Below are 27,207 nucleotides of genomic sequence, written 5' to 3'. Positions count from 1 at the left end.
AGGGACTCTTTGATGGTTTCAAGCCTGGCCTCCAGGATCCTTGAACTCTTCTGTTCTCTCTTGCTTGCACTTGAAACATTGCCGCCACTGTATGGAAAAGCCCGGGCTAGCCTAGTGGAGGATGACAATGACATGGGGCAGAGTGAGTCCAGTTTCCTAACTGAGGTTATTATTGGATCAGGCTCAGACACTGGACTTCCCATCATGTGGGAGAGCCTAGCTAACATCAGCAGAACTACCTACCTGACCACAGCTGACCCCAGGTACATGAGTAGGCAGAAGAACTCAGCTGACCCTTACTGATTTGGGAACAATCATAAATACTTATTGTTTGATGCCACTTAGTTTTGAGAGAGTCTGTTTCACGGCAATAGCTAATGATCCACTAAAAGTTTTACATAGCTTCATTGAAGGAGGGGAGAAATGCTGGGTAGGACTATCTGAAAAGTGACCAACGTGTTAGCTATATTGCTAAATACTTAAGGCAGTAGTGGTATTTGTAAAGTCTCAAGTTTAATGATAGGTGCATGATGATTCAGAGTAAACACTGGAATAAGACAGACCTGATTCCAAATGCCTGCTCCACCTTTGGCCAAATTTCGGAACTGCTGTATGCCTCAATCTCCTCTTCTGCAAAGTGGGGATAATAATAGTTGGTGGGTGGCCGGGCGCGGTGGCTCATGCCTGTAATCCCAGCACTTTGGGAGGCCGAGATGGGTGGATCACAAGGTCAGGAGATCGAGACCATCCTGGCTAACACGGTGAAACCCCGTCTCTATTAAAAATACAAAAAATTAGCTGGGCCTGTTAGCGGGCGCCTGTAGTCCCAGCTACTCGGGAGGCTGAGGCAGGAAAATGGTGTGAACCCAGGAGGCGGAGCTTGCAGTGAGCCAAGATTGTGCTTGCTACTGCACTTCAGCCTGGGTGACAGAGCAAAGACTCCGTCTCAAAAAAAAAAAAAAAATGTTGGTGGGAGGAATTGTGGTGGAATTACATGGGATAATCTATGTAGAGTGTTTAGCCTGGTGCCTGGCACATAGTGAGCACTCTATAAATGTTAAGCATTTTTATTAATAGTGATGAATTAAATCTTCAAAGAACATCTCTACACACCACCATGTGTTTGCTGCAGATCCAGTTGATAATCCAGGACAGAATTTTGCAATTAATACATTTAAAGCTTTGAAAAAAGAAGAATTACAATGACATATATATTGTATATGTATGTGTGTGTATATATATATTTGCTTCTTTAAAAAAGTAACATATATGTTACTATATATATTCCAACATATATACACATTTCCTTTCTTTAATTAAAAAAGTAATGTATACTATATACCTTAATCCAAAATTTCTCCTACAGCAAAAATGCTGATTCAAAACAATTTAAATTGTGAGTTATGACTTATAATTATGAAAATCGAACTCCACTTCATTGCATTGAGGTCAACTTTATTTTCTTAGGAAAAAAACGTGCACACTGTGCTCTTCTGTTAGATGACAGCATAAATCTCTTCGGGTTGTGAGTGGTAATGATTTACCTTACATTTTGTTGAACAAGGAAGCAGAGCAATTATCCACAATATCTCAGGTGAGAAAAAAATCTTCTGACTAGGTAGCTGTTGTGTAAAGGTTTAACTCATCAGGAGATCTCAAAAGGAAACTAGACTTAGGTTGAATTCAAATTCAGGGTGATACTTCAAGGAGCAATACCTTACCAGCTTTCAGATTGTACATGGTGTTTATTCCTAATGGAGAGGAGAAACTGGGGAGCAGATAGGAGTAATGGAGAAATTCTGCCAGTTTACAGAGGAACGCTGTGTCAACTCCTTGTTCCTGGACAGAATTACGCTGTGTGAGCAGTCACTGATTTTGTTGATTCTCAGTTAATTTAAAAAAAAAAAAAAAAAAAAAAAAAACAGGGAAAATAAACTTGACCCTCTCCCCAAACACTGGCTCTTGCATTCTTTTGTCTTATCTTGGTCCTGCCTTTGGAGTCCTGTCGTGTCCTATCTGGTGTTAGCTACATGCTTGTGGATGTTGCACATGAGATCAAGGGCTTTCTGATCCACAGACCCAGGTTGTGGGTCCTGTTTTAGAGGAAGTGGCAAGTTTCTTCCAGCCCCTTCTCACGCAGATCAGATGTAGGCTTTTCATCCCTGTCTAGGGTACTCGTGTGTGTTCTTTGGGGAATCACAGTGAGCGAGCCAGAAAAGCACTGGACATTGTCTGAAAAGCCTCTGCTGTGAGTTGTCTGCCAGAGATACTGACTCCCCAGTGGGTTACACAGCAAATCTGTAGTCACATTGAGGTTTCTGTGCTAGGCCACCGTGACTCACTGCTGGTGATCTGAGGTTCTTAGGCCCCACCTTTCCCCAGCCTGCCTGCCTCCAGGCTGCAGTGTGGTCGAGGCCAGATTACAGTGGCCTTGGGATGGCAGACAGCTGGTGGGTACCCAGCATTCAGCAGTGGGACCACACCAGCTGTTTATGGTGAGCTCCTTCTGGATTGGTTGGTATTTGGACCTTATTGGTTGTTAAATGTTAACATTAATTCATCTAAAGCTTTGAAAAAAGAAGAATTATAATTGCATATATATATATTCTCTTTTTTTGTTTAGTTAAAAAAAGTAACATATACTATACACCTTAATTCGAAATCACTCCTAGGGCAAAATTGCTGATTTAAAAAAATGGGAATGTAAACCCCGGTTGCATGTGACGGAAACCTAGTTTTTATTGTACCTTTCCAAACTCACGGGAGGAACCACAACCATCCTCTCTGTCTCTCTCTCTGTCTCTGTCTCTGTCTCTCTCTCTCTCTCTCTGTCTCTATGCTTCTCTCTCTCTCTCAATCACATCCAGCCATCTCTACTTATCTTTGAACACTGCAGAAGATGGCTGTCCCAAAGCTCCCAATTATTTCATTTCAAACCTCTAGCAGAAACTAACCAGGGTCTCTGAATTGCAATTCAGAATTCCTGAGGGAGAGAATCTAATTGGCCTAGCTTGGATCAGGTGTCCATCTCTGGTCCAGTCAGCTGTGGCTGGGGGCGGGGGGTCACAGTCACAGAACACAAGCACGCCATTTAGCCTGCCCTGGGAGTGAATGGGGCGGGCAGTTGTCTGAGAAGGGCAAAGTGGTAGGCGGCTTCTAAAATGCCTCCCAGTGATCCTGACCTACTGGTATCCACACCACTGTGTAATCCCCACCACTTAAGTAAGGGCTGGACCTGGTAACTCACTTCTAATGAATCAACTCTGCCAATAACGAGGAGCTGTCACTTCCAAAATTAGGTTACAAAAGACCATGACTTCCATTTTGCACAAACTTTTTCTCTCTGGCTCTTCTTGTTCACTTGCTCTGAGAAGGCAAGCTGCTGTGTGTGCCCTGGGGAGAGGTCCATGTGGCAAGGGACAGAGGGTGGCCTCTGGCCTAGTGCCAGTGAGGGACTAAATCCTGCTAACAACCAAGGAGAGAGATTGGGAGTAGACCCTTCCCCACTCCAGCCTTGAGATGGCTGCAGCCTTGCCTGTCACCTTGATAGTAGCCTCATGAGAGACTGTGAGGTAGAGGCACCCTGCTAAGCCATGCACAGATTCCTGACCCACAGAAGCTGTGAGATAACAGATGTTGTTTTAAGCCACTGAGTTTTACCCCACCATTCCAGAAATCCTGCTCCTAAGCTACTAAATGTTGGAGCAATTTGTTATGCAGCAATAGATAACTACTACAGGTATTTCATGATTGGAGAGACTCTGAGGTCAGATGCCAGTGTATTGTCCTTGCTTTGTCATGTACCAGCTGTGGTCTTGTGCAAGTCATGGATCCTATTCAAGCCACATTCTCCTCTGTAAAGTAGAGATAATAATAACAATATGGTTGCTGTGAGGACTAAATGAGATAATATAAACCCAGTGCTTCCACTTAGTTTAGGTATATTAATATTGACTAATTAAAATGAATATTAGCAGTATCAATAAGGCTTAGCTATTGTTAGTGAGCTGTCACAGCTCTTCTAACCCTACACATTTGGGTCATTGGTGCCCGAGTTCCATCTTCAAAGAAATCTGGAGAATTTTATGCTCCTTACAGAAATGATATGGAAAGAAACATAAAATATCCAAAAATCTTGAAGCAAATGTCTATTTAACTACTAAATATAGAGAACTATTTTCATTTAACTAATTTTGGTCATACAGCAAGGAACAATTGCATATCATGGAGAGGACAGACAGAAATTGAACTAGTGCTCTCAGGTTTGAAATGTAAAAAACAATTTGAGTTGATGGAATAAAATTTGTTTTTGTAGTTTCCTCCCACAGCAAGGCATCCGACAACTTTCTGCTGCCAATTATTTTGTGTATGGAAATACCAGGGCGCTGTGCAGGTGGCAATCCACCACAGAGATGAGCCTGAAGATGAGGGGCACAGGTGTCGTCACTGGCACTTTCAAGGTTTCTGCCTTCTGAGGCCAAAGCCCATGATGTCAAGGGTTTGATGGGATTTGCTTATTAATTCCAAGCACAAATGCTCAGTTCCTGTGTTTCCACTCCTCCTTGGGATGTTGTCTTTCTACCCCTGGGAGCTGTAGACGTTGTTTGGTAGTGAGAGAGGCTAGATTTGCAGATCCCCTACCCCACCTCACCTTCATCCTTTCACTGCTCCAGCCCAAGGCCACTGTTGGAGCCCAGAGTTCCTACCCGCCATGGCTGTGTATTTGTTCCAGGAGCCAGGAGCTCAGCCTACTGGCCCCCTCTTCTCCATCCATTCACACCACTGTGCCTGTTCCTTCCTGAGTCTGGCTGCTGGGGGTGAGGGTGGTGTAGGTAGCTTCCTTGGCTCCCCTACTTTTCCTGTCTTAAAGTCAGGCACAACAGAAGCCCTTTCTGTGTGAAAAGCAGCATTACTCCTTGCTGAGAAAACAAAGGGCAGCAGAAAGGTTGAATGAGAAGTATGGTGGGCAGGTACGCTTTACAAAAAAATACCAAGTCCCCTGAGGACAGACTGCCTCTGCTATGAAGCTGGGTGCTTCTGGGGTCTGGTGGGGGTCACTGCATTTCATCTCCCTCACCCCAACCCTGTCCCTAAGGATGCTAGAAGAAAATTGGCAGTATGTGTGTGTGTGTGTGTGTATATATATATATATATGTATATGCCTATATGCATATATATATGTTTTTGCTTCCTGAATGAAATAAACCAATTTTAAAAATTAATGAAATAAACCAATTAAAAATTACTCAATGAAATACACCAATTAAAAAAATTACTCAATGAAATAAACCAATTAAAAAAGTTACCGGTAACAACTAGAAAAGGCAAGAGGCGATCCTTTTGCTATAAACTGAAAAGTGTCCAACAAGAAGAAAAGCAGGAGATTTTAGTGTGACTTAATGCAGCCCCTCTTCCTACAAGATGATACAAAAGGAAGTGAATTGCAAAACCTTGAAAATTCTCACCAATACCCCCTGATTTGGATAGAAGCAGACAAAGTTGGGAGTAGGGGCTTAGAAAAAAGTCAAAGAAATCTTCCTAAGTGCAGAGGCTCCTATGTGTGGTTTCAATACTTCCTGACTCAATTCAAATTGAGCCAGGAAAAACCCCAAAATGTTACCATCTTCCAGGACCTGGTGCTGAATCTGGGGACTGATTTGAAGCCTGAGAATACCCCCACTCCATGAGAAGAGGGAGTACCCCAAACTGGACATCACCAAAACGTTAGAAGAGAGGGTAAGCCCAGTAGCATACCAAAGGCTGCAGAAAGTTTGCCAAGCTCTTTCCAGGTTCCTGTCCCCAGGCATTAAAATAGTATCTGGAAGGGAAAAAAGACCCCAGGTAAAGTTGAGAGGGTTTCACTGAGAATCACTTTTCTTTTTGTCAGAGCCAAAAGAAAAACTGGACAGAGCTGTCTGCTTGAAGCATGAGCAAGACGAAAAGAAGCAATGTGGTAACTAAGCAAGCATTTTGCAGGAAAATACAATGAAAGCAAAGACTTAAATGAGCATGGCAGGCATAAAACAGAGGACAGAGTGCAAGAAACAATAACCCAAGGAACCTAGGAAAAGTTTCTTGCAATTGCTTTGAGCTGCAGAGGAAATTATTAAAAACATGAATTCAATAAGACAAGAGCCAAAATCAAATCAAAACAAAACCCAAATACTTCAGTGATGAAATTCAACAAACCAAAAGAGAAACAGAGAGGCCAAAGAAAGAAGAATGAATGCAACACTCATTCCCAGGCAATCATGGAGCAACTGCTGCAAACCTACGGGAGAAAGAAAGTATAAATGTCCTTTGGGATAAAGGCAATAGGAGACATTTATTTTTATTTTTTAAGGCAGAGTCTCACTCTGTCACCCAGGCTGGAATGCAGTGGCGTGTTCATAGCTCACTGCAGCCTCGACCTCCAGGGCTCAAGTAATACTCTCACCTCAGCCTCCTGAGTATCTGGGACTACAGGCACGCACCACCATGCCTGGTTAATTTTGTTTATTTTTTTGTAGAGATGAGGTCTCACTATGTTGCCCAGGCTTGTCTCGAACTCCTGAGCTCAAGCTATGCTCCTGCCACGGCCTCCCAAAGTGCTGGAATTATAGGTGTGATCCACCATGCCTGGCCAACCGGAGACATTTTAAGCTTGCCCAAACTTGGCATCTATGAACCCTCTTGAAAAAAGGCAACAGTCTTGAAACCATTTTTTTTTTTAAAGCATAAATAGAGAAACCATAGAGCCCTTTTACTAAAGGACTCAAAGTGAATCAACTTTTATATATGATGACAAAAAGATGTGCATCTGCACAACTGGGAGAATGAGTTACCGTCTCATTCCAGTCCCAAACAGTTGACTGTGGGAGGCTATGGGTGGAAGAGGTGTTTGGAACTGAAATTCAATTTTAACTCCATTTGAGAAGCTTATGAGGCATCCCAGGGAAGATGTTGAATAGATAGTTGGAGGTAAGAGACTAGAATTTGGAAGACGGGTCTGGGATGAAGATATACATTTGGGAGTCACAGACATACAGGTGGTATTTAAGGCTTGAGAGTGGATGAGATCACTCAAGGGGTGAGTGTAGAGAGGAAGGCCAAGGAATAAGCCTTTGTTCACTCCAATATTAAGAAATCAGACAGAAGAAGAGGAATGAGCAAAGAAGACTGAGGTGGAAAGTCAGTGAGGAAGGAGGAAAACCAGAAGAGGGTGGTATCTGGAAGGCCAAGTGAAGGATGGATATCAAGAAGAAGTGCCATCAGCTGTATCAACTGTGGCTGAAAGATCAAAGTAAGGTGAGACCTGAGAATTATCCACTGCTTTTAGCAATGCAGAAGTCACGGGTGACCTTGACAAGAGTGTTTCAGTGGAGCTGTCTAGCTGAAAGCCTGCTTGGAGGGAGTTTAAGAGACAGAGTTGGAGAGGAATTGGAGCAGTAAATATAGACAAGTTTTTCAAGAAGTTTTGAAGCAAATGGGGCAGAGAAATAGGTGATAGCTGGCTGGGGTGGTGGGGTCGAGATTATTATTATTATTTTTTTTTGAGACGGAGTCTCGCTCTGTTGCCCAGGCTGGAGTGCAGCAGGCGCGATCTCGGCTCACTGCAAGCTCCGCCTCCCGGGTTCACACCATTCTCCCGCCTCAGCCTCCCGAGTAGCTGGGACCACAGGCACCTGCCACCACGCCCGGCTAATTTTTTGTATTTTTAGTAGAGACGGGGTTTCACCGTGTTAGCCAGGATGGTCCCCATCTCCTGACTTTGTGATCCGCCCGCCTTGGCCTCCTAAAGTGCTGGGATTACAGGCGTGAGCTACCGCGCCGGGCCAAGATAATTATTTTTTTAAGATGGAACTGCATGTGGTGATTGAGGCTAAGAGGGGTGATTTCTAATTCTGTTAGGCAATTGCCCCAGCTGATTCTAGCCTCATGATGAGCTCTGGATTGGAAAAATAAATGTGAGGATCATCATTGTATTTAAAATTGCCTAGAGATGGCCCAGTGCAGTGGCTCATGCCTGTAATTGTAGCACTTTGGGAGGCCAAGGCAGGGGGATCGAGCTTAGGAGTTCAAGAGCAGCCTGGGCAACATAGCGAAACCCTGTCTCTACAAAAAATACAAAAATGAGCTGGGCATGATGGCGTGTACCTGTAGTCTCAGCTACTTGGAAGGCTGAGGTTGAGTGGGGGTCGCTTGAGCCTGGGAGGCGGAGGTTGCAGTGAGGTTGAGCCGCTGCACGCAGTCTGGGTGACAGAGCCAGACCCTGTCTCAAAAAAAAAAAATGCCTGGAGATGAGATGATATGTCCTAGGGGAGCATGTAGACTAAGAGTCGAGGGCCTAGCAGAGAACTCTGAAGATACAGATTTTTAAGAAATAGGCAGAGTTATTTGTTAAAAATTTGTATCTTCAGAGTGTTGGGGGCATGGTTTCCTCCTATGGTCATTCAGGCTTCTTTGTAGCCAACAAAGAAGCCTAAAGGAGAATGACCACAGGAGGAAAATCAGGAGATCATGTTGTCACCAGAACCATGGAAGAGAATGTTTCATTTCAACAGGGTTGACAAGCACCAGAGATTTAGTAAAGAGCAAAGAATTCTAAGGTGGATGTAACACCACAGGAAGTTATTTGGGATCTTAAATGAGAACGTTTCAGGAATATAATGGAGGAGAAGCAGATTTGTCATTAGTTGAGAAATTATTGGAAGATGATGAACTGGAGACAGCAAACACAGAACCCTATTAAGAACTTTGACTATGAAGGAGGTAGAGGGAGAGAAAGGGCAACAACTGGGGGAGGAGAGACTTATTTTCAAGATGGTAGAGCTATGCATGACTAAATGTTGATGGAAGGTTTCCAGGAGAAAAAGAGAAGAAAAGAGGGGAGCGTGGGGAGAGGAAGGCAGGGGAGGAAAGAGGAAGGGAGGAGGGGAGAAAGAACTCTGAAACTTCCTCCACATATAAAATAACAAACTATCTGAAATCAGTTGGAACCAATATGGAAATGGACTGAGCTTGCTGACATCACAGCCTGAATTTCCGCTGTATACTTTCCCATCAGGAAGTATAAAGCATGAACTGCGCATGCCCAAGGACTTTCCAGCCCTCCCCTTTCCTTCCACCAATCACCGGCTAATCCTAGAATCCACCCCCAAACAGTTTCTAATGCAATTACTGCCTGGAAGCCAGCACAAGAAGACAGATTTGAGTTGGACTACTCTCTTCTCGTCTGTCAACTTGTAATAAAAGCCATTCTCTTCTCAAACACCCAGTATCATAGTATTGGCTTCTAACACACTGAGCATCGAGCCACTTTTTCCAGGTAACAAGAGAATGTTCAACAAAGAAAAAGAAACTAGACATGCAAGAGTGTCTATTTATCATCTTCTACAGCAAGAGTCCACAAATAAGGCTCCACGGGCCAAATCCAGCCCACTGCCTGTTTCGTGATAAAGTTTGATTGCAATCCAGCCACACCCACTTGTTTACACATTGTCTATGGCTGCCCTACAGCTACATCAGGGTTGAGTGGTTGTGACAGAGACCTTATGATCTGCAAAGATGAAAGTTTTACTATCTGGCCCTTTACAGAGAATTTTGTCAATCCCTGTTCTACAGGAAAGATGGGAAGGTTTTGGAGAAAGGGCAACCTTCAGAAAAATCCAACTTCTGAGTCTGTTTCCTTTTCTGCAAAATAAGAACACCATTCATTAAATCAGTCTTTCATTTCACAAACATTTATTGATTGCTACTATGTGCCAGAAGCTGGGAGTGCAGAGATCAATAAGATCTAGTCTTGTCCTTTCAAAGCCCATGGTCTAGTAGCAGAGATAGATGGATAAACAAATAGTTGGAATACTTAGAGCTAAATTCTATGTGCATGCTGTGCAGATGAAGGGGAGGCATTTTACCTGGCTTGGATGGGGCTGGTAAGGAATCATTAGCATATGAGGTTGCTATGGCTGAGAATGAAGCCAGTCAGTGATTAGTATGGCACGAGTAAACCTCAAAGAGAATTAAAGAGGAAGAATTCTGCAAAGCACTAAGATAGAAGGGCTAAGGGAAGGGAGACTGAGAAGGAGCAGTGAGAGAGGTAGAAGGAGAATAAGGAACGTGTTCCTGGTTGATTTTAGAAATGTAGCACCCTACCTTCCAAAAAAGAACAGATGTTTTTTTCCAGAGCAGCTAACATTTATCAGATACTGGCTAAGTGCAAGAACCTGTTCTCTACTTTACATTCATTTGGTAATCCTCAATACAAGCTGGTGGGAGGGGGGTGTCTTCCTAGCCCAGGGTTATACAGCTAGTAGGTGAAATATCAGTGGGACACACGTAGGGTACCACTCCATCACTCTGCCCTTGACACACCTCCCTAGCTGATCATTGCCCTCCCTGCTGAGTCTAGATGTGGCTTCACAATGTGTCTCAACAGAGCTTTCTGGGCAGCCAACATCAATCAGTTAGAGTTGGCCCCTGAGATGAAATCTATTTGTTATCCCCTGTCTTAATGCATACACAAGCACTTTGTTAAGTACAAAGCACCCCCACCTAAAAATGTGGTATTACTATTACTATTGATTGTTAATAAAATTAAACAAAATAAAAACCTAATAATGATATGATAATATGTGTGTCATTCAACCCAGATGTTTCAGAATCTGGAATATATTTTGGCAATGTAAACATAACACAAATAAACAACCGATCTTTTGTAGATTCTTTATACTGTTTTCAAATTGAGTCTAGGATGCATACTCATTCCTGGAAATCATTCCTACATGTAATTTAACCGAGCAAATAAGGAATAAGGAATTTCTAAAATGTACGGGAGATTGAATGGATTTAGGAATGGGGCAGATAGTCCCCTTTATTATGTTTAACATTTTAAGGAAATATTTCAAACATTCAGTAAAGAGAAAAGTATAACACCCATGCATTCTCTACCTAGATTTTAAAAGTAGACATCCCTCAGTATCCATGAGGGATTTGTTTCAGGTCAGGACCCCTATACCAGCATATTAAATCCATTGATGCTCAAATCCTTTACATAAAATAGTGGAGTATTTGCACATAACCAATGCACTTCCTCCCATATACTTTCAGTCATCTCTAGATTACTTGTAATACCTAATACGATGTGAATACTGTGAAACTGGTTGCTATGCTGTATTGTTTAGGGAATAATGATAAGAAAAAGAGTCTGTACATGTTCACTACAGATGCAACATGGATTTTTTCCTCCAAATATTTTCTGTGATTGCCAGAATCCACAGATGTAGAAGCCAGAGATACAGAGGGCCATCTGTACTAGCATTCTGCCATTGCATCAGAGATTAATGAAAAGAATACAATTATTACAGATACAGTTGGTGTTCATTTTATGCCTCCTTCCCATCCTGAATTCTCTCCTTCTCCCTGGAGGTTACCACTCTTCAGAGGGTGTTGTGTATCCTCTTCATTCACGTTTTTATATTTTTACTATATTTATATAAATGAACACTAAACAGAATTGTTTCACATGTTTTTAAACATTACAAAAATGCTAAGGCAATTAAAATTGTTCTGCAACTTGCCTTTATCGTTCCATACTATGTTTTTGAAATGCCTTTGTGTTGATTTCTGTGTTCATTCATTTTATAGCCTGTCTTCTTTTTATTCTTTGAAACCTGCCCAAATTGTTGAAGACAGAAAGCAGATATATCTGACAGCTTTTCTGTAGCAGATGTGAAATCATTTGGCCTCAATTGTTTTCTGTTTTTTCCCTTTTTCCTTCTTAGTCTCTCCCCTCCCCTTTCCTCTTCTGCTCTATTAAGGATTTTGAATATAAAAGGAAATAACAGGAGAGAGAAAACTCTACATGGAGGGTCTGAATTTAGCACCCTATCTTCCAAAAAAAGAACGGACATTTTTTTTTTGGAGCGGCTAACATTCATCAGATACAAGCGAAGTGCAAGAATCTGTTCTAAGCACTTTACATTTATTTGGTAATCTTCAATACAACCTGGTGGACAGAGGTGTCTTCCTAGCCCAGGGTAGGTGGTGATTTTAACCCGAGCATTGAGATGCCAGAGCTGATGTCCTTCCCTATTCAAAATAAAAAGTCATATTGATCCCAGCCTCCCGCAGTGTTAGGCAAACTATGAACAGCGAGAGTCCCCAGGGCTAGTGCTTTAACAATTTTGGGTATTGATTCCACTACTAAATTAAGTATCATAATGAATGCTAATAATGAATAATAATAAAGTAGGTACTTGAAAATCCACAGGGCTGGGTGTTACCTCAGTTCAATGTTCTCACCTGAACTTTAGTCACCCATTGACTTCCAACTCTCCTCTGGATATTTCCATTTGACTACACCATGACTCTTCCTAACTCTGTAAGAACCAAGCTTAGTTATTTCTTTCCCTCTTGACCATTTCTTATTGCAGCACATCTGGTGCCTCAGTCTGCCTTCCACGGTCTTCTGTACCCTGGTTCCTCAGTACCCACTAAAGACTGAATCCCACCACCTTCCCAAAGTCATATGTTAAGGTCCTAATCCCCAATGTGATGGTATTTGGAAATGGGGCCTTTGGGAGGTAATTAGGTTTAGGTAAAGCCAGGAGGATGGGGTCCTCATGATGGGATTGGTGCCCTTCTTGAAGAAGAGACAAGAGAGCTTGCTTTCTCTCCACCATGTGAGAATACAGCAAGAAACTGGCCATCTGCAAGTCAGTAAGAGAGCCTCGATCCCGAACTACCAATCTCCCAAACTTGAGAAAATAAATTTCTGATGTTTAAGCCACACTCTCTGGTATTTTGTTGTAACAACCTGATGTGGTTTGGTTCTGTGTCCCCACCCAAATCTCACTTTGAATTGTAATTGACAGAGCAGGAGTATTGCCATCTTGGACAAGGACTGTCATTTAAAAATTTACCTTAATCAAAAACCGCCTAAATCCAAAGGCCATCAACCTAATGGCTAAGGTCAGCATGACCATAAACCACAAATAACATCTTCAAACAGAAACATTCCAAACTCCTCCCCGATCAGAAACATGCTAGCCCCAAGATAAGCCCCCTCTGGCCAGGAAGATGCCAGCCTCGAGATAACTCCCCTCTGGCCAGGAAGATGTCAGCCCCAAGATAACAGAAACATTCCAATCCCACCATAAACTTCTCCCCCAACCCAAAGAAACATTCCAAGCTTGTGATAAACCCCCTCACCCTAAAACCAATATATACTCTTAGTCGGTAAGAGAAAGTGCTCTTGACCGAAATCAGCCAGAAGCCCCCTCAGGTTTTTTCTCTAAAATAAACCTGTCTTTGACGGTTAAGCCTTGTTTCATATTTTTTTCCTCTTTCTTTAACTCTTAAAGTAATAATCTCCACATGTTGTGGGAGAGACCTGGTGGGAGGTAATTTAATTATGTGGGGTGGGTTTTTCCCATGCTATTCTCATGACAGCAAACAAGTCTCATGAGATCTGATGGTTTTATAAAGGGGAGTTCCCTTGCACAATCTCTCTTGCCTGCCGCCATGTAAGACATGCCTTTGCTTCTCCTTTGCCTTCTGCCATGATTGTGAGGCCTCCCCAGCCATGTGGATCTGTGAGTCCATTAAACCTCTTTCCTTTATAAATTACTCAGTCTCAGCTATGTCTCTATTAGCAGCATGAGAACAGACTAATACACAGCCCAAGCTAAGACACTATATATAGCACCTAAGCCACCTATTTAGCATTTAAACGTATTAACTTTCCAACCCGTTTCTGCGAATCTACATTACCTGTCCTCTTGCCTGTTTTTTCTCTCATGTTATTTTCCTGAACTAGGCTGGCACTCCCCTTCCCCACATAACTTCACCATTAAAAGGACAGAAATTAAAGTTTCTTTTTCCCTAGTCTTTTCCCATATTTTTCCTACTAACTTCACTAACTTCACATTTTTTTTTTTTTTTTTTTTTTGGGGGGATGGAGTCTCGCTCTGTCGCCCAGACTGGAGTGCAGTGGCATGATTCTGGCTCACTGCAAGCTCCGCCTCCTGGGTTCACACCATTCTCCCACCTCAGCCTCCCGAGTAGCTGGGACTACAGGTGCCCGCCACCGCGCCCAGCTAATTTTTAAAATATTTTTAGTAGAGGGGTTTCACCGTGTTAGCCAGGATGGTCTCGATCTCCTGACCTCGTGTGAGCCAGGATGGTCTCAATCTCCTGACCTTGTGATCCGCCCGCCTCAGCCTCCCAAAGTGCTGAGATTACAGGCATGAGCCACCGTGCCCGGCGCCCATGCTTTCATCATTTTTAGAAATGCTATTTATTGCTAAACATCTTGTGTCTGCAATGAAATGATAAACTCTTCAAGGGTGGGCCACATATTGCATTCTTCTTTCACGTAACAGTGTTTCCCAATATTTTTAAATGTCTGAGCCCATCTCATAGCAATACACATTCTCTCTTTTGTTTTCTGTTCTTTTTATTATTATTTAAGTTTTGAGATACATGTGCAGGTTTGTTACATAGGTATATATGTGCCATGGTGGTTTGCTGCACCCATCAACCCGTTATCTACATTAGGTGCAATACACATTCTCTATTAAACTCTTACGATGTTTTCTTCAAAAGTCATATTGGTCATTTTTGCATGAAAGAAAATAAAGAAGTGTGTATTAGTCTGCCTTGACTGCCATAACAAAATATCACAAGACACAGCAACTTAAACCACAGAAATTTATTTTCTCACAGTTCTAGGGGCTACAAGTCCAAGATCAAAGATCCAAGTGCTGGTAGGGCTGGTTTCTAGTGAGGCTCCTCTTCCTGGCTTTCAGACAGCTGTCTTGCTGTGTCCTCACATGGCCTTTCCTCAGTGTGTGTGGGGGGAGGGGGGGGGAGGGAGAGAGAGAGAGAGATATTGAGATTTCTGGTGTCTGTTCCTCTTTTTATAAGGGCATCAGTCCTATCAGGTTAGGGCCCCACCCTTAGAATCTTTGTAACCTTAATTGCCTTCTTTAAGGCCCTAGCTCCAAATCCATTCAGGAGTTAGAACTTCAACAGAAGCATTTGGTGGGGGGCACAATTCAGTCCATAAAAAACTAATTTAAGTAAAAATATATTTGGGGTCAGCATATTAGTAATGACTGTATTATAAATCTTATTTTAAGATTAATCTTAAACATAATCTCTAATGATATTTATAACATATAAAATACACTTTGAGTTTTTTAGTGACTCACACTGTTTAGTTAACTTTAAATTCACTATATAAGAAAAAAAACATGAATTACTGAGAAATAAATTTTAAGAAAGACATTTCACATTGAATTTTAATCCTGAATGTATAAAGTGCAAAATGAAGTTTAATTGTGTGTTACAGCGTTAAAAGTAGACAAAAACTGCTTTCATGACCTGATGTTTAGAATTCTTGTATTTATCCTTACACATCAATTAATTTGTTTTCATAACTTTTGCTTCTAAATACTAAGAAAAAAGATTCAGGCTTCTGCTTACAAGCACTTTCCCACAAATACCACAATGTAGATGTTCTACCCAATAGTATAACACACGAATTGGTTATAATTTTTACTATATTTTATCTTAACATTGTGTTTTGATATCGTAAGTGCTATGTGAAAATTTTGATCAGAATGCTATATAAAGATCTAGTGAAGGGCTGGGTGCAGTGGCTCATGCCTGGAATCTCAGCACTTTGGGAGGCCCAAGCGAGACGATCCCCTGAGTCCAGGAGTTTGAGGTGGCAGTGAGCTATGGTGGTGCCACTGCACTCCAGCCTGGGTAACAGAGCAAGACCCTGTCTCAAAGAAGAAGGAAGAAGGAAGGAAGGAAGGAAGGAAGGAAGGAAGGAAGGAAGGAAGGAAGGAAGGAAGGGAGGGAGGGAGGGAGGGAGGGAGGGAGGGAGGGAGGGAGGGAGGGAGGGAATGAGGGAAGCGAGGGAGGGAGGGAGGCAGGGAGGGAAAATAAAGAAAGAAAGGAAGAAAGAAGAAAAGGAAAGGAAAGGAAAAGAGAAGAGAAAATAAAAAGAAAGAGAAAAGAAAAAGAAAGAAAGAGATCTAATGAAGCTCTTAGGGAGACTGGAAGAATTATCAAGTTCAAAATTCATATCAACTTCTGAATTTCAACATTAGTGTTCCCTTAGGAGCACTGTCTTTGCTGCCTTTAACCAGTGGTTCATTCTATGCAACAAGAAGAGAGTAAATGGAACACCAGGTGACAAAGAATAGGAACAATTTAAGATTGTATAACAGCCAAAACCAATGCTGTGTGGTGTTCCACTGAATCAGACAAACAGATCAAACAAATGAGCTATAAGAACATTCCTCTTGTCTCCACCAAGTCCGATGCTGTTCACTCAATGCTCACTCAGAGCTCTGTTTTATATGTTAATGGGAAATAGTAGACACATACAACAGCATGGATAAATATTTAACTGAATCTAAAGGGGCTGGAAACAAAAAGGCCTAAGCTGTAATGATTGAATTTATATAAAATGCTGGAATAGGTAGAACTAAACTATGGTGATAGAAAACAGATGGGTGGGTACTTCTTGAAGGTGGGAGATGGATTGGGATGGAGCGCAAGGAAACTTTCTGGAATATTTAATAAGCATTTGTCAAAAGGACAAATTAATGCTTATTAATTAATAAGCATTTGTCAAAAGGACAAATTAATGCTTATTAATTAATAAGCATTTGTCAAAAGGACAAATTAATGCTTATTAATTAATAAGCATTTGTCAAATAGGACACTTAAGATCTGAGCATTTCACTGTACATATGTACACCTCAAAAAACTGAAATATAAGAACAACAACAAAACAAAACAAACAAACAGAAAACAAAGAAAAGAAGAAAAGGCAACCAACCAGTGAGTCTAGAAGATCATTTTCCTTAAAACAGTTTTTCAGTGGTTTCTCTCCATCTTCCCTAACACGTTTTCAGTCTTTCTCATTTTAGCCATTCTGGTGGGTGTGCAATAGTATCTTATTGTGGTTTTGGTTTGCATTTTCCTAAAGCCTAATGAGGTTTAACACCTTTTCATATGTTCATAGGACTTTTGGATATATCTTTTTGAAGTGTCTGTCCATTTTTCTTTCTTTCTTTTTTTCTTTTTTGAGACAGAGTCTTGCTCTGTCATCTGGGCTGGAGTGCAGTGGTGTGATCTTGGCTGACCGCAACCTCTGCCTCCCGAGTTCAAGAGATTCTCCTGCCTCAGCCTCCAGAGTAGCTGGGTTTATAGGTGCCCACCACCAAGCCCAGCTAATTTTTAAAAATATTTTTAGTAGAGATGGGGTTTCGCCATGTTGGCCAGGCTGGTCTCTAACTCCTGACCTCAAGTCATCTGCCCACCTCAACCTCCTGAAGTGCTGGGATTACAGGAGTGAGCCACCACGGCCAGCCTGTCCATTTTTCTGCTGTATAAATATATGTAGTTACACACACACACACACACACACACACACACACACAATCTTCTCCCACTCTGTAGGTTGCCTTTTCACTCACAATGGTGTCTTTTGATGAATAGATATTTTTAGTTTTAATATAGTTCAATTTATACATTTTTCCTTTATGATTAGTGTTTTGTGTCCTGTTATAAACTTTTTGACTACTTCAAGGTTGCAAAGATGTTCTTTTACGTTTTCTTATTAACTTTTAAAATACAGACTGACAATCCAAATGAAATGTATTTTTGTTTATGATGTGAGGAGGGTCCAAATACAATTTTTTTTCCATAGAGAGATGCAAATGACCTAGCACTATTTTGTGAAAATATAATATTTTCTCCATTGGTCCATGTTCTGTAAGACTTGTAAAAAATGAATTTTACATTTATGTCTATATATGTTTACACAAATGGTTAAAAACTCTACACATAGTTCTAATATTCTTCTATTTTCATGCAATACTGTTGACACATATAGCCTATTAATGGCTGCATATAATGCATATATGTGCATTATATAGATATACTGTAAATAATTTAATTAATTTTCTTAAAGTAAACATTTAGAGTATTTCCATTTGGCTATGTTATTCAGATGCTGAAATGAACATTTTGTCCAAAGTGAGTGCCAGTTGTTTAATTATCTCCTAAGGATAAATTGCTAGGAGGAGGAATTGCTGGATTAAAATGCATGTCTTCTTTTTTTTTCCGAGACAGTCTCGCACCGTCACCCGGGCTGGTATGCAGTGGCGTGATATCGGCTCGCTCCAACCTCAGCCTCCTGGGTTCAAGCGATTCTGCTGCCTCAGCCTCCCAAGTAGCTAAGATTCCAGGCGCCCGCCACCACGCCGGGCTGATTTTTTGTATTTTTAGTAGAGACGGGTTTCACTATGTTGGTCAGGCTGGTCTTGGACTCCTGACCTCGTGATCTGCCCGCCTCGGCCTCTCAAAGTGCTGGGATTACAGGCGTGAGCCACCTCGCCCGGCCACAATACATGTCTCTTTTTAACGTTTGCTTTCTGGGCTAGGCGGCGTGGCTCATGCCTGTAATCCCAGTACTTTGGGTGGCTGAAGCCAACGGATCGCTTGAGTCCAGGAGTTCCAGACCAGCCTGGGTAAGATGGGGAGATGCCATCTCTCTAGGAGGATCTCTTGAGCCCGGGGAAGTTGAGGCTGTAGTGAGCCGAGATTGAGCCACTGCACACCAGCCTGGATGAGAGTGAGACCTTGTTTCAATAAACAAAGTTTGCCTTCCGTAAGGTTTATAATAACATTTTTCTTCCATCCGCAGATATTAACCTGTTTCCCCACAGTCTCACCAACAGTGGCCATTACCAATGTTTTACATCTTTGCTAAACCGAGTAAAAAGAAAGCTTACTGTTTTCATTTCCATTCTTGTCTAATAATAGTTTAAACAGCTTTGTATATCCTTACTATTTGTTTAACTTTTTTGTTTTTTGGGAGGCCTGTTCTAATCTTTGCTCATTTTCCTTCTCGGGTTGTTGGCCTTTTTCTTACTGGCTTATTAAGTAACATAATTAATATATATTATGTCATGTATATATAAACAATCTTATCTCGCAGTTCCCTAGTTTGGCTTTTAACCTCCTATTGTCTTTTGAGAGGCAGTTTTAACCCAGTCTGTATAGGAACTAACATCTGTCCAGAAGCGCCTGAAAGCCTCTGGGGCCAGCGGCCAGTGGGCGGAACCAGCACGTCCTGACAGATCTGCCCGGTCCCTTTCCTCCCTCCCCTTCCCCTCCCCTTCCCCTCCCCTTCCCTCCCCTTCCCCTCCCCTTCCCCTCCCCTTCCCCTCCCCTCCCCCTCCCCCTCCCCTCCCCTTCCCCCCCTCCTCGGGGGCGGAGCCAAAGAACGCTCCGCCTGCGCGCGCCGCTTCCGTTGCCATAGCGGCTGGGGGAGGGAGGCTCCTGCTTCTGTACCCCATGAAACAAAACCTAGGGAGCTGAGGCCTACGCGAGGCGAGAGTCGCCGGCGTGCGTAACGTCGGCGCACGTGACTCCGGCCCGGGCTACAGGGCGCGTGCGCAGTGAGACTTGAGCGCCCCTGGTCCCTGTCTGGCGGCATTCGGCGGCTGCGCGGCCCTGAGGTGGGACCGGCTTCCCAGTGCCGCGAGGGCGCGACCGGACAGCCTTCCCGCCCGTCCAGCGCACCACCTCCTTGCCTTGTGGCTGGAGGGACCGCGGACCCAAAGGGAGCGACCATTCCGGGAAGCAGCCCCGAGAGCGGAAGTGCAGAATGGCTTCCTCGAGGGAGTAAAGTGCAGCCTCCCCAGACACTGGGGCCCAGGTGGGCGTGGGCGAAGGTAATCCAGGCCTGGGTACGATTCCGGGCCCTCCTTCGACTTCCCAGCGGGTGAGCCAGGGGCTGGGACCGAATTTCCTCCAGGTCAGGGACCGGGCCTCTGGAGTGGGGTTTGGGACTTGACTAGATGAAATGAGATCTGGGGTGCCCAGCCCAAAGTCAGCCTTGGATACTCACTGGCCGTTGTTTTCACAGTTGCTAGTAGGAGGAGTTGGCGCAAGCACTTGGAACTCCTTTGTGTCAGTTGAGAGGTGAAAAGTGTTGATGAGATCTTGTGGGTTTTGTTTTGGGTTTACGAATTTTACAAGTATTTCCTTGCGCGGGGGCTACATAACTGCCTACTTGAGTTTGCAATATGAGAATGGTAGTAGCGACCCACTTAGCAGAGTTATGATGCCACAAAGCTCAATGGGGTGTTTAATGAAAGGCTCAGAGGATCATATACTGGAAAATTTTCCCACACACGCTGTAAGCCACATAGTTTTTTTTGTTTTGTTTTGTTTTTTTGTTTTTTTTAAGTCATGCATTTAAGTGCTGAAGTGAAGTTGAGGTGCACTATTATGACTCATATTCAGAACCTGAAGAGAGAGATACCTTTTGTGGTAAGTATGATATCCACTCATTTATTCAGTAAATACTTACTGAGTGCTTACTGTGTACCAGGCAGTGTCCAACTTCTTGGAATGGTTTATGTGTAAACAAAACAAAGATCTCTGCCCTGAGGAGCTTACATTCTAGTTTGGGGAAGACAAATAATAAACAGTAAACATGAAGCAAGTTATAGGTTGGAAGGACATGAATACCATAGGAAAAAAATACAGCGAGGTAAGAGGCATGGAGAATGCAAGATGCAATCTTAGGTAGGCTTCACTGAGAAAATGACATTTGAGCAAATTTTGGAAGGAGGTGAAGGAGTTAGCTGTGCTGATAGCTGGGGAAAGAGCATTCCAGGCGGAGGGACAACCAATGCAGAAAGACTTTTGGCTTGGAATGTGCTTGGTGTCTTCAGTGAACAGCAGAAAGGCCTATTCGGCTGGAGTAGTGAGTAAGGGAGTAGTAATAAAAATTAGGTGGCAACACAGCAAAAGTATAGTCAGAACGGTGGAGTGTCTGAATCACTTAAGTTGTCCTCATGTGAAGGTAATTACCTATTAGCTTAGGTAAGATTTCACAGCTTAACTACAGCCATTAATTAGTATGTGAAGTTAATGACTAAAATTAGACTTTTTCCAAAATAGAATATAGATGAGATCTAAACATGGCTGTCGTTTCCAGCAAGCACAATGCAAATTAAGACAGAGGAACTTGTTGTAAAAAACTTTTATTTGCCCTTATTTAAGATTTTAATGAATGTGGAAACACCTCAATTTTGTCTTCCTTTAGAATTTTGTCTAAATATAGCTCTACCAGTAAAAAACAAACAAAAAACAGGCATATAGTGGCTGACACCTGTAATCCCAGCACCTTGGAAGGCTGAGTTGGAGGGACTGCTTGAGCCCAGGATTTTGAGACCAGCCTGGGCAACAGAGCAAGACCCCATCTCTACAATTTTTTTTTTTTTTTTAAGCTAACTGGGTGTAGTGGTGCACGTCTGTAGTCCCAGCTACTTTGGAGGCTGAGGTGAGAGGATCCTTTGAGCCTGGGAGGAGGTCAAGGCCTCAGGGAGCTATGACCTGTGCCACTGCGCTCCAGCCTGGGTAGCAAAGTGAGACCCTGTCTCAAAAAATTTTTTTTTTAAATCTAAATATACTGTGGTAAACAAATGACTAAGAAGACACCTGTTACTTCAGGGAAATTACAGACTGGTAGAGTAGACTTGCAAATAATTTAAACATAAAATAAGAAAGAATGAGAAAAGTGTGCTAAAAGAACAATACAAAGTAAATGCTAAAAGAAACATAATTTGGATATTATTGTATGTATTAACGGCAGTAGTTCTCTTTATTTCTCATTTTGTCCTTGAACATCTGCTTTTCTGGAATGATGATTTGATTGTCAATTGTTTCATATTTAACAAATTTAGATTTTTTGGAAAATCATTTGTAGAACGCATTGTATATGCTAAATAAGTGCAGAATTTATGAACTAGAGCATCTATTGATTAACATTACACTAACAGGTACCATGTAATACTCATTGCTCTCCCTGCTGGAATTCATAACTTTTCCAAAACTCTGCCATTAAGCCATACTTCTCATATCCTTTTTCCTCTTCAGAAGGAAGAGGTTTCTTTGTTTCTGGTTTCTTTGGCAGTGTTGACTGCCAGAGTATGTAGAGTGACTATTTGTAATTTGTATATTTAATACGTATATTTCTTCAGTATAAAATTCTGCTGTCCAAGTGTTAAGAAGTTTTAGTGGCTAGAAGAAATAATGATATTTTATGGTGGAAGTGTGGAGCTGTCTGAACCATATGAAAACCAGGGATCTGTAGTTTGAGACATACCAGGGTAAACTGTCAGTTTCAGCATCAAACAGAAAAAGGCTAACCACTCAAGTATAGCACAGTTTACAAGCAGTATGGTGATGAACATTAGTTGATGACCTATATAGGTGATTGGTACCACCAAGGTGCTTGTCTTAGAGAATGAAATCTGGACAGAGGATGTATTCAGCAATCCTACTAGGAGGGTAAGTGGCTTGTGACAGGATCAGTACTGGGTTCAGGTACATGATCCTTTCCCTGAAGGAGGTAAGGTATGATGGGAACTAAAAAAAACAAAAAGTCACATGTTGGAGCTTGAACAAAGGTCATGTCCAGGAATGAACCTCTAAGGTGTGTGTGTTTGAGGTCATGTAGGTGTTGTCACAGCCATTGGTGTGAAGAACTTTGGGGAAGAGTTAAATGGGTTACTATGAAAATCAGAGCTGTCATTCACTGACAATTATTCTGTTATTTTTTTTATATGCTAGTATGTTTTATCTTTTTCTTAAAAAAGATAGGCTTTTTTTTTTTTTTTTTTTAATGAGAAGAAACCAAATCCCAGAGATGGAATTTGCCCGAGGCTGCTTATTAAGCCATAATTAGCAAAGCTGGAATTTGAACCCAGGTCTTGGATATCAAAACTTTTTTCATTATTCCAAATTACCTGGTTAAATAACAGAGTATGCTGACTTTAGCCTTCACATTTTATGGAATTTGTCATGAGTGTGATCATATTTACTGCTCATGAGATTTCACTCACTAAGAAATTTGATTCATTTAATTATGTGTTTTCTCTTCCTAGATTTTAATTTGATTTGAAAATGAGTAAGTGCAGAAAGACACCAGTTCAGCAGCTAGCAAGTCCCGTGTCATTCAGCCCAGATGTTCTTGCTGACATTTTTGAACTCTTTGCCAAGAACTTTTCTTATGGCAAGCCACTTAATAATGAGTGGCAGTTACCAGATCCCAGTGAGATTTTCACCTGTGACCACACTGAATTTAATGCATTTCTTGATTTGAAGAACTCCCTAAATGAAGTGAAAAACCTACTGAGTGATAAGAAACTGGATGAGTGGCATGAGCACACTGCTTTCACTAATAAAGCAGGGAAAATCATTTCTCATGTTAGAAAATCTGTGAATGCTGAACTTTGTACTCAAGCATGGTGTAAGTTCCATGAGATTTTGTGCAGCTTTCCACTTATTCCACAGGAAGCTTTTCAGAATGGAAAGCTGAATTCTCTACACCTTTGTGAAGCTCCAGGAGCTTTTATAGCTAGTCTCAACCACTACTTAAAATCCCATCGGTTTCCTTGTGATTGGAGTTGGGTAGCAAATACTCTGAATCCATACCATGAAGCAAATGACGACCTCATGATGATTATGGATGACCGGCTTATTGCAAATACCTTGCATTGGTGGTACTTTGGTCCAGATAACACTGGTGATATCATGACCCTGAAATTCTTGACTGGACTTCAGAATTTCATAAGCAGCATGGCTACTGTTCACTTGGTCACTGCAGATGGGAGTTTTGATTGCCAAGGAAACCCTGGTGAACAAGAAGCTTTAGTTTCTTCTTTGCATTACTGTGAAGTTGTCACTGCTCTGACCACTCTCGGAAACGGTGGCTCTTTTGTTCTGAAGATGTTTACTATGTTCGAACATTGTTCCATAAACTTGATGTACCTGCTGAACTGTTGCTTTGACCAAGTCCATGTTTTCAAACCTGCTACTAGCAAGGCAGGAAACTCCGAAGTCTATGTCATTTGCCTCCACTATAAGGGGAAAGAGGCCATCCATCCTCTGTTATCTAAGATGATCTTGAATTTTGGGACTGAAATGAAAAGGAAAGCCCTCTTTCCCCATCATGTGATTCCTGATTCTTTTCTTAAGAGACATGAAGAATGTTGTGTGTTCTTTCATAAATATCAGCTAGAGACTATTTCTGAGAACATTCGTCTGTTTGAGTGCATGGGAAAAGCGGAACAAGAAAAGCTGAATAACTTAAGGGATTGTGCTGTACAATATTTTATGCAAAAATTTCAGCTGAAACATCTTTCCAGAAATAATTGGCTAGTAAAAAAATCTGGTATTGGTTGTAGTACAAATACAAAATGGTTTGGGCAGAGGAACAAATATTTTAAAACTTATAATGAAAGGAAGATGCTAGAAGCCCTTTCATGGAAAGATAAAGTAGCCAAAGGATACTTTAATAGTTGGGCTGAAGAACATGGTGTATATCATCCTGGGCAAAGTTCTATTTTAGAAGGAGCAGCTTCCAATCTTGAGTGTCACTTATGGCATATTTTGGAGGGAAAGAAACTGCCAAAGGTAAAGTGTTCTCCTTTTTGCAATGGTGAAATTTTAAAGACTCTTAATGAAGCAATTGAAAAGTCATTAGGAGGAGCTTTTAATTTGGATTCCAAGTTTAGGCCGAAACAGCAGTATTCTTGTTCTTGTCACGTTTTTTCTGAAGAACTGATATTTTCCGAGTTGTGTAGCCTTACCGAGTGCCTTCAGGATGAGCAGGTTGTAGAACCCAGCAATCAAATAAAGTGCCTGCTGGTGGGCTTTTCGACTTCCCATAATATCAAAATGCATATACCATTGGAAGTTCGACTCCTAGAATCAGCTGAACTCACAACTTTTAGCTGTTCATTGCTTCATGATGGAGATCCAACTTACCAGCATTTATTTTTGGACTGCCTTCTACATTCATTGCGGGAGCTTCATACAGGAGATGTTATGATTTTGCCTGTACTTTCTTGTTTCACAAGATTTATGGCTGGTTTGATCTTTGTACTCCACAGTTGTTTTAGATTCATCACCTTTTTTTGTCCCACATCCTCTGATCCCCTGAGGACCTGTGCAGTCCTGCTATGTGTTGGTTATCAGGACCTTCCAAATCCAGTTTTCCAATATTTGCAGAGTGTGAATGAATTGTTGAGCACTTTGCTCAACTCTGACTCACCCCAGCAGGTTTTACAGTTTGTGCCAATGGAGGTACTCCTTAAGGGGGCACTGCTTGATTTTTTGTGGGATTTGAATGCTGCCATTGCTAAAAGGCATTTGCATTTCATTATTCAAAGAGAGAGAGAAGAAATTATCAACAGCCTTCAGTTACAAAACTGAACATGTTCTTTCTGAGCTTTAACTTTATGACTTCTTATAATTTGCCCAGTATTGCATCCTGTTGTTCTATTAATTTAAAAACCTTTTTATTTTGGGGGAAGGCCAACGTTTGCATCATTCGAAGTCTCCATTCTGGAAAACCATCCATTCTCATCCCTAGGGTATATACACCTACAGGCATAGAGCTCTTCCACATGGTGGAATCTATGCAATGATAGATATTTACACTCTAAATATGAGGTGTGTGTATATGTGTATGGGTGGACACAGCCATGCTTACATATGCTGTTTAGTTGGTCTTACTTAATCTGCTTAAGATTTGCATCTGTGTGCCTTTGTTCAGATTAGTTTTTTTTTTTTCCAGCCGATTTCCTCTTGGTGGCTAATGCTGTTAGTGAATTTTCCAACTAATTTTCACTCATTGGTTAATGTTGTTAATGAATTGATAGAGGTAATTGAGGAAAGGAAATGAGTGAGTCACTATTCAGCAACACTGATTTCTGTTAACACATCAGTTATGAATTTCAGGGAATTCATCTCGCCAGATTCTTGATAACATGCCGTTCATTGCCTTTAGGGGATTGACCCTATTTTCTTATATGGCTCAAATAAAACTAGTGTGCTGTTGTATGAATCTTTTACTGACCACACCGTCCAACTAAAAAAAGATAACGGGGCAGCTTTAAACCAAAGATCATGTTTAGAACAATGAAAATTATTTGTTGTATCTAATACATGCCTGTATCATGAAAAGCTTCATTTAGCAATGATGTAATAATTTTTAACTTCCAGGAAATAATCTGTGAATGGAAAGATTTTTTTTAAGATTTTGAGATAGTGTTTAGTCTCATGTTGGGAACACATGAATGTGATGAACATAGTGAATACTAAAGAAAACTCTTCAGACTTTCAGAATGATGGTTTAGAATTTAAATTTTTAATCTTTACTAATTTCTTTTTTTCAGTATGAAAATAGCACTTTACCAAAAGATTAGCCATGAAATGGTTATTTTGCCAGTTGCATTTGATTTCTTTTGTATTTGTAATGTAATGAGTCCTTTTATTTCTTCTGTATTTGCAGTATAATGAGTTTTTGTGGCAAACTGTATTAAGCAATTTTTCATTATCTTGAAGTTCCATAAAGTGGAGAATATTTATATTCTCACGTGCATTTTAGGTACTTTTGTTATGTGAAAATGATGTATTTCTGATGCATTTGGTTAATAAATATTAATCTGAAAATTTTCATGTTCTTTGCTATTTTGAATTCTGTTATAGATTCATGAATAAAGTCATTACTAGAGAGATTTTGTGTTCATCTTTTTTAAAGGGAATTATGGAAGAAGTTAAAAATATAAGCTAGAAACAGACATTTTTAAAGGGAGTTTTGAATGACAGTTAATGTTCTTTCATTTTCTCTGATTTGCTTTCATTAAAATTTAGTCCTTAATATTGTAATATTTATGGAAGATCTACTTCAGGAAAGAAACTGAATACTTAAGGGGGGTTGGGAGAGGAGTGTGTGGAGGCCTGGAAGTGGATTTTTGAAAGAAAGCTGATTTCCTACTGGTGACTCTAGGAAGCAATTCCAGTTGTATGATAATGGAAGTCTGATAGAAGGTTGATTACCGGGAGGAAAAAAAAAAACACTCTTAGAAAACCATTTTGCACTTAATAATCTTTATGCCTTGCTAAGTGGTATTCAATATACTAATAATGCAGCTTATTTTTTGCTTATTTTAACTTTGATAAGAATGAAGTTGAAAGCATGGGTCCAGATTCTAGTATTATGACTATCTTTAAGCCCTTCAAATAAGTATTGAATGCTTAGTGTTTTGTTGACTCTAATCTGTATTGGACTATGTAACACTGGAGTATTCTCAAATGTACTTTGCTTTTTAACAT

The 27,207-nt window shown here is 41.2% G+C and overlaps 1 protein-coding gene across 6 annotated transcripts; it reads left to right on the top strand.

Moving 5' to 3' along the window:
- The first annotated feature begins 19,376 nt into the window (after nucleotides 1-19,376).
- Nucleotides 19,377-26,609, top strand: CMTR2 (cap methyltransferase 2). 6 transcript variants are annotated; one of them, XM_030925340.1, is made up of 3 exons: nucleotides 19,378-19,729; nucleotides 20,264-20,346; nucleotides 22,971-26,609. In XM_030925340.1, the coding sequence occupies exon 3, from the start codon at nucleotides 22,990-22,992 to the stop codon at nucleotides 25,300-25,302; it is 2,313 nt and encodes a 770-aa protein (XP_030781200.1). In that variant the 5' UTR covers nucleotides 19,378-19,729; nucleotides 20,264-20,346; nucleotides 22,971-22,989; the 3' UTR covers nucleotides 25,303-26,609. The 6 variants fall into 6 exon arrangements, with proteins under 6 accessions (XP_010381240.1, XP_030781202.1, XP_030781201.1 ...); XM_030925339.1 differs by having other exon boundaries at nucleotides 19,378-19,745; XM_010382936.2 differs by having other exon boundaries at nucleotides 19,378-19,795.
- Nucleotides 26,610-27,207: the final 598 nt, after the last annotated feature.

This window comes from Rhinopithecus roxellana, chromosome 20 (assembly GCF_007565055.1).
Source record: "Rhinopithecus roxellana isolate Shanxi Qingling chromosome 20, ASM756505v1, whole genome shotgun sequence".
Classification (NCBI taxonomy): domain Eukaryota; kingdom Metazoa; phylum Chordata; class Mammalia; order Primates; family Cercopithecidae; genus Rhinopithecus; species Rhinopithecus roxellana.
Note: the sequence above shows the minus strand (reverse complement) of the source record. Positions and strands in the feature narration are given on the sequence as shown.